The sequence below is a fragment of the Canis aureus genome, chromosome 5 (assembly GCF_053574225.1).
Source record: "Canis aureus isolate CA01 chromosome 5, VMU_Caureus_v.1.0, whole genome shotgun sequence".
NCBI classification, from domain to species: Eukaryota; Metazoa; Chordata; class Mammalia; order Carnivora; family Canidae; genus Canis; species Canis aureus.
Genome location: NC_135615.1, coordinates 42,610,728 through 42,617,681, shown reverse-complemented (window position 1 = coordinate 42,617,681; position 6,954 = coordinate 42,610,728). Strand labels below are relative to the sequence as shown.

Here is a 6,954-nt window from a genome sequence, read left to right as displayed (position 1 = left end):
AATAAAGTGTTAGCTGTGATTACAATTGGCAACTTTTGTGTCCGGCTCCAGGAAATTCTTTGGAAATGATTATACCCACCCTCCCAGATAATATGGTAGGACTGATAATGAATCTCTCTAGTTCATTTAAGTGAACATCTGGTCAAGTTTTCATTCCAAACAATATCAGTTGGAATGACTCGGCCAGACCATGACTATATAAGGCAAGCATTCTCTCATTCTACTGTACTGCTGACCAAGAATGTCTTTCCTCTCTGTGTAGAGCCAGAGACAATGTTAAAGCAGAGTGGTTACAGACAAGGGAATGTTGAAGCTAAATACATGGATTCCAACTACAGATATCTGGATAAAATATTTTTTGTTAAGTTTTTTTTAGTAACTAGACGGAAATGAGACCGCCAAGGCAAGCGAGGGTCCAAGAACAGATTTTATTGCAGGCACCCTCGGGCGAGGTTCCACGACTCACGGGGGAAAGAGAGTGAGTCGAGGAAGTCGCCCCAAGACAAGGTGGTAGGGGGTTTACATAACGTTGTAAGGCAGAACGGTTTCCTATTGGTTGGCTCATATGCAAAGGAAGGATTGCAATTCGACCAGTCAAAGGTGACTTCCTCCTCTGGGGTTTGAAGGGCATTGGGTTCGGTTGAGGAAGTCCAAAGGAGAGGTGTAAGGGTCTGCTTAAGCTGTCGTCCCAAGTGGAGGTGGTGACAGGAACCTCAGCCATTTTGGCGTATCCGCCATCTTGAGGAGTTTCCCTTCCCGCCTGGCCCCAACATTCCGACCTTTTGTTTTATATAATGGTGTCGGGGGCGTCGACTCTGCTCTGGCTACTTCCTGCTGACGGTGGGGCGTCGTTGTAGGGGTAGTCGGATGTGGGCAGGCGAGAGTATGGGTGAAGTAAAAGTTGGTTGACAGATACCCGGGTGAGTTCTTGCAGGCGTTCCAGTCTTGGGGTACCGGCTGCAAGGGGATCGGCTGGTTTGAGAAAGTTCAGACATCCAAAAGGTTCCTTCGGCATGTCTTGAAGTACAGGTGATGGGTGTCTTCCCTGAGTAACAAGTTCTGGGCATGTGGGTATAAGATGAAAAGTAGCGCGAGGTACCGCTGCCTTTCATGCAATCACATTCTACCGCTTGGATCGGGGGGCTCAGGAGAAGTATGAGAAGGAGCCCTAGCCAGGCGGAGTTTGGTGGGTCCCACCATCTGGGAGGTCCATTCGATACCTGTGGGTGCCCGTTTAAGGTTGTTGATGTGTATCCATGCCGTATGTCCCAGCAATTTTGCCGCGGTTGGGGTGGTGAGGATGACCGTGTGAGGTCCGGTCCATCGGGTCTGCAGGGAGCCTGGCTGCAGATTTCTGAGAAGGACCTGGTCCCCTGGGGATAAGTCTCGTGGAGAGGCTTCCTCGGAGGCATTGTCGGTCGGGGCCGGAATGACAGCATCAGCATGGGCTCTCAAGAGGGCCCGGAGGAGGGTAAGGTAAGGCAGATAGGATAAAAGAGGTGGAGGAATGGCCGGGAGGTTGTGGTTGATAAGGAAGGGCCGACCATACAGTAACTCAAAGGGACTCAAACCTGATGGTCCTCGGGGGGACGCCCGGAGTCTGGTGAGAGCTATAGGTAACAGTGTGGGCCACGACAGGCGAGTCTCCAGGGTAAGTTTAGTGAGTTGAGCCTTAAGTAGCCCGTTGGCCCTTTCCACCTTACCCGAAGACTGAGGGTGGTAGGGGATGTGCAGCTTCCAGGTAATGTTGAGGCTCTCGGCCACCTGTTGGGTCACACTGGAGATGAATGCCGGCCCGTTGTCTGACTGTAGGGTCCGGGGTAACCCAAACCTCGGGATGATGTGCTCGATGAGGATTGTGGCCACCACATCTGCAGTCTCTCTGGCTGTGGGGTATGCCTCAATCCATCCTGTAAAAGTATCAACCAAAGTCAGTAGATAACGAAAGGCTTTATGGCGGGGCATGTGAGTGAAGTCCAGCTGCCAGTCTTCACCGGGCTGATGGCCTCAGAGCTGATGGTTAGGCCCCGGCCTGCGGATTCCTCCCTGTGCATTTACGGCCGAGCAGGTTTTACAAGCCCTATGGACAGCCTCAATCACCTTAGGTAGGGATGGATAGTAAAACAGGGGCTGGAGAAACTGGTTCAGTGCCCTTGGGCCAATATGGAGAGATTGGTGGATATCAGTAATTAGGGTATGGGCCAGGTTTTCTGGGAGGGCAATCTTCCCTTGGATGTAAATCCATCCTTTACTTTCTGCCTTTCCTCCCAGGGCCTGGAGGGCTTGAGTTTCCTTTATAGAGTAGAAAGGTCGATGAGGGGTATTAAGGAAGAGGATGGGAGATATTGGGTTACTTAAGGCCGTTTCCCTGGCCACTGAGTCGGCCTTATTATTTCCTATGGAGACCATGTCTTTAGAAGTCTGATGGCCCCTACAGTGAACGATTGCAACCTCAGTGGGCAGACTAAGGGCCTCAAGCAATTTGGCAATGAGAGGTCCATTTACTATAGGCGTCCCCTTGGTGGTTAAAAATCCCCGCTCCTGCCAGAGGACGGAATGAGTATGAACGATGAGATAGGCATATTTTGAGTCGGTGTAGATGGTGACTCGTTGTCCCTTAGATAGATGTAGAGCCCTGGTGAGAGCTATAAGTTCAGCCCTTTGGGAAGTAGTCCCAATTGGGAGGGGGACTGTCTCCACTACCGTCTCTGGGGTGACTACAGCATAGGCGGCGTGTCTCCGACCATCCGCAGCCAGGAAGGAGCTGCCATCTACAAAGAGTATACGGTCAGGGTTGGATAATGGCTGATCAGAGAGTCCAGGGTGGGGAGGGGTGAGATCCTCTATGAGCTGCGGGCAGGAGTGAGTGGGTTCAGAGGTAGGCGAAGGTGTAGGCAACAGAGTTGCAGGATTTAAGCGGGGAGAGGTAGAGAGGGAGATTTGAGGGTTTTCGATGAATAGCAGATGGAAGAGTTGGAGACGAGAGGGGGTTAGGTGGGCCAGGGATCGGTGGCTAAGAAGATCCCCAAGTCGATGGGGGGAGTAAACCACGAGGGGTTGTCCCAAAGTCAATTTGAGAGCCTCCTTAGTTAAGGAGGCAGCAGCTGCGAGCGCCCTAAGGCAGGGCTGCCATCCGCGGGCGGTGCTGTCTAGCTGCTTAGATAGATAGGCTATAATCCGGTAAGTAGGTCCAACCAGTTGGGCCAAAAGGCCAGTAGCTGAACCCGACCGCTCCTCAGTGTAAAGGTGGAATGGTTTTGAAGGGTCAGGCAAAGTTAGTATCGGCCCAGCGGTGAGACAGTCTCTTAACTTGGAAAACAGGCGGCGGACCGAAGAGGGATCAGTGAGAGGACCCTGGGGAGTGTCCTTTGCCGCTTGGTATAAGGGGCGGGCCAAAATAGAAAAGTTTGGAATCCAGTGTCTAAAGAAGCCAGCCAACCCGAGGAAGGAAAGTATTTCATCTGCCGTCTGAGGGGGTTGGAGCTCTCGTAGGAGGCGGATACGGTCTCTGGTAAGAGATTTAGAGGTGGGGGTCAGGTGGATTCCCAGATAAGTGACCGAAGGGGTGCAGAGTTGTGCCTTAGAGGGTGTGACCCGATACCCTTTGCTCCCTAGGAAGTTAAGTAGGGAGGTGGTGTCATCCTGGGAGATGGTGAGGGCAGGGCTGCAGAGGAGGAGGTCGTCTACATATTGTAGTAAGGTACTAGCCTTAAGGAGGCATTGTTGTAAATCCGCAGCCAAGGCCTGACCAAAAATATGGGGGCTGTCCCGGAACCCCTGGGGTAGGACAGTCCAGGTTAATTGTCCAGAGGTATGTGTGTCTGGGTCTTCCCAGGTGAAGGCGAAAAGAAAGTAGGAATCGGGGTGTAGGGGAATAGTAAAAAAGGCATCCTTCAGGTCCAACACCGTAAAGTGAGTGGTGCTTGGAGGGATATGGGATAGCAGGGTATAAGGGTTAGGAACCACTGGATGGAGAGGGACTATTGCCTCATTAATGAGTCGGAGGTCCTGAACCAATCGATAAGCTCCGGAGGGTTTACGGACCGGCAGGATGGGGGAGTTACAGGGAGAGCTTATGGGAATCAGAAGTCCCTGACGCTTTAGTCGTTCTATGATCGGTTTGAGGCCGAGGCGATGGAGGAGGGAGATAGGGAACTGGGGTCTAGAGGGGAACTTGGAACCGTCCTTGAGTTTTATTTTGACGGGAGGGTGGTGGGAGGCCACTACAGGTTCCGAGGTATCCCATACTTGGGGGTTCACGAAGGGTAATTGATCCGGGGTAGGAGTAGATGGAGTGGAGAGATATAGGATGAGACGAGCTGAGGGTGAGGAGGGAGGAGAGGGGGACAAATGAATAGTTGCCCCTAGCTTTTGGAGGATATCCCTACCCAGCAGGGGCACTGGGCATGAGGGAATCACCAGGAATGAGTGAGAGAAGGGGAACCCATCCAGGCTACAAGTAAGGGGAGGTGTGGCCCTAGGAGTGGAGGAGTTCCCGTCGATCCCCATAACAGCGACTGGTGAGGGTTGAGTAGGTCCCGCGTAGGAAGGCAGAACAGAATAGGTAGCCCCCGTATCCAGCAGAAAGGAGATGGACTTACCCGCTACCTGGAGCATGACCCTGGGCTCGGCCTGGGTGAGAGGGGCGGCCGAGGCTGGGCTCCGTCAGTCGTCCTCCAACCCGAGCAGTTGGAAGGCTGGACTCACCGTCTCGGGTCTTCCCCCGCGTTGAGGCGCCGAGGATTCCCTGAGGCTAGGGCAGTCGGATTTCCAGTGGCCCATCAAATGGCAGAGAGGGCATGGTCGAGTTGGTGCCCTCGGGTTGGGGCACTGACGGGCCCAATGGCCTTCAGTCCCGCATTTGAAGCAGGCCCCCGGAGGGGTGCGGGTGGGTCCCCCTCTCTGCTGGCTCCTGGAGCCGCGGCCGCAGGGCTGCTACCAAGGCCTGGGTTTGTAGCTGAACCTTCTGCTGGAGTCTGGCCTGTCGCTTCAGCTCTGCGGCTTCCTCACGGGAGTTAAAGACCTTAAATGCCATTCTCACTAGGTCAGAAATGGGGGTCTGAGGGCCTTCCTCGACTTTCTTTAATTTTTTGCGGATATCTGGGGCTGACTGAGAGATAAAATGTGTGGCTAGAACCGTGGCCCCCGCGGGACAGGCCGGGTCCAAGCGAGTGTACTGAATTAATGCCTCGGTCAGCCGGTTAAGGAATATAGCCGGGTTTTCGTCAGGGGCCTGTATGATTTCTCTGATCTTGTCATAATTTACGGCCTTATTAGAGGCCGCCCGCATGCCGGCGATGAGACATCGGACCACGTGGTCGCGGCGCCGGCGGCCATCTTGGCCGTCTTGGTAATCCCAGCCTGGCTCTACGGCGGGGACCACCTGAGCACCGACCGCCATTGTGGCGTCGGTAAGGTGGACCTGATCAGCGTGTCCCCGGGCAGCAGCCTGGATACGTTCCCTCTCCTCAGTGGTGAGGGTGGTGGTCTGGATGACATGTAAGTCATGCCAGGTTAGGTCATAGGCCTGCGCCAAGTATTGGAATTCCTTGATGTAGTTGTCGGGATTGGCCGAAAAGGAACCTAAGCGTTTTTCTATTTGGGATAGGTCTTGTAGAGAAAAGGGCGCATGGACTCGGACAACCCCTTCAGCCCCTGCAACCTCCCTCAAGGGGCAGACCAGGTCCGGGGAAGAGTTTTTGGATCTGGTACGGGCAGAGATAGGAGGAGAAGGGAGGGGGCTGGAAGGTGGTTGAGGTTCTGGGGCTGGGAGGAGAGGAACGGTTGGAGAGGGTATGCTCGAGGCTGGGCCTGGGCCTGGAGTTTCGGAGATTGAGGAAGGAGTCGGGGACACAGGTTGTTGGGGAGCGGGTTGGTAGGGAGGAGGAGACAGGTGTGGGGCCCTTACAGGGGGCCTGGAGAGATCTTCAGGAGGCTCCACGAGGGGGGATGGAGGGGCCAAGTTGGAGTCTCTAGAGGTGGAGTGGGGAAGAGTCGGCGGGGGAGAGCGGGCTAGGAGTACCTGAAAGGTTGAGCAGCTAGAGCAGAGATCTGGTCTGGAGCGCAGGGTCCAGAAAGCCTGGACATAGGGCACCTCAGACCATTTGCCTTGGCGTCTACAGAGATTATCAAGGTCCGTAAGTATCTGATAATCGAAAGTGCCTTCAGGTGGCCATTGCGCTTGGTTATTCAGCCGATATTGAGGCCAAGCGACGGTACAGTAATGGATAAGGCGTCGCCTTCGTAAGTCCTGGTCTAACTCCAGAGTTCGGAGATTAGCCAGTAGGCATCCTAAAGGCGTTTTGGAATCGAATTTGGACTGGGAGGTTCCCATGGCTCCTTCCCGTATCAGCTCAAAACTTGGAGGAGGGCGTCCCCTCGACTGTGAATTGAGCTGCTGCTTACAGAAGTGGTCACCGTGGAGTAAGGACGTCTCCTTTACTCCCCGGAACCGCGGAGCCACCAGGTGGCGGAGGAGGGTTTGCCCTGACGCGGCCGCGATTAGGACAGGGCGCCCCGGGAGAGGGTCGGAAACCAGGGAACACTCACCGCAAGGAGTCCGGTGACCCCAGCAGAGAGAGAGAGCGGAGTTCCAGTCCGACGGAAGAGGAGAGAGCCTCCGTGCTGTTGCAGGGGCTCGATCTCCTCCCGGGTTTCGGCACCAAATGTTAAGTTTTTTTTAGTAACTAGACGGAAATGAGACCGCCAAGGCAAGCGAGGGTCCAAGAACAGATTTTATTGCAGGCACCCTCGGGCGAGGTTCCACGACTCACGGGGGAAAGAGAGTGAGTCGAGGAAGTCGCCCCAAGACAAGGTGGTAGGGGGTTTACATAACGTTGTAAGGCAGAACGGTTTCCTATTGGTTGGCTCATATGCAAAGGAAGGATTGCAATCCAACCAGTCAGAGTGACCCTCACTATGCAAAGGAAGGATTGCAATTCGACCAGTCAAAGG

General features: G+C 54.3%; 1 protein-coding gene across 1 annotated transcript; it reads right to left on the bottom strand.

The window, feature by feature from the left end:
• Window positions 1-414: 414 nt before the first annotated feature.
• LOC144313555 (uncharacterized) lies at window positions 415-6,334 on the bottom strand. Its single transcript, XM_077896491.1, has 2 exons — window positions 4,602-6,334; window positions 415-2,771 (listed from the first exon to the last, which is right to left on the bottom strand). Exon 1 carries the CDS (start codon window positions 6,332-6,334, stop codon window positions 4,850-4,852), a length of 1,485 nt encoding a protein of 494 aa, XP_077752617.1. The 3' UTR covers window positions 415-2,771; window positions 4,602-4,849.
• Window positions 6,335-6,954: the final 620 nt, after the last annotated feature.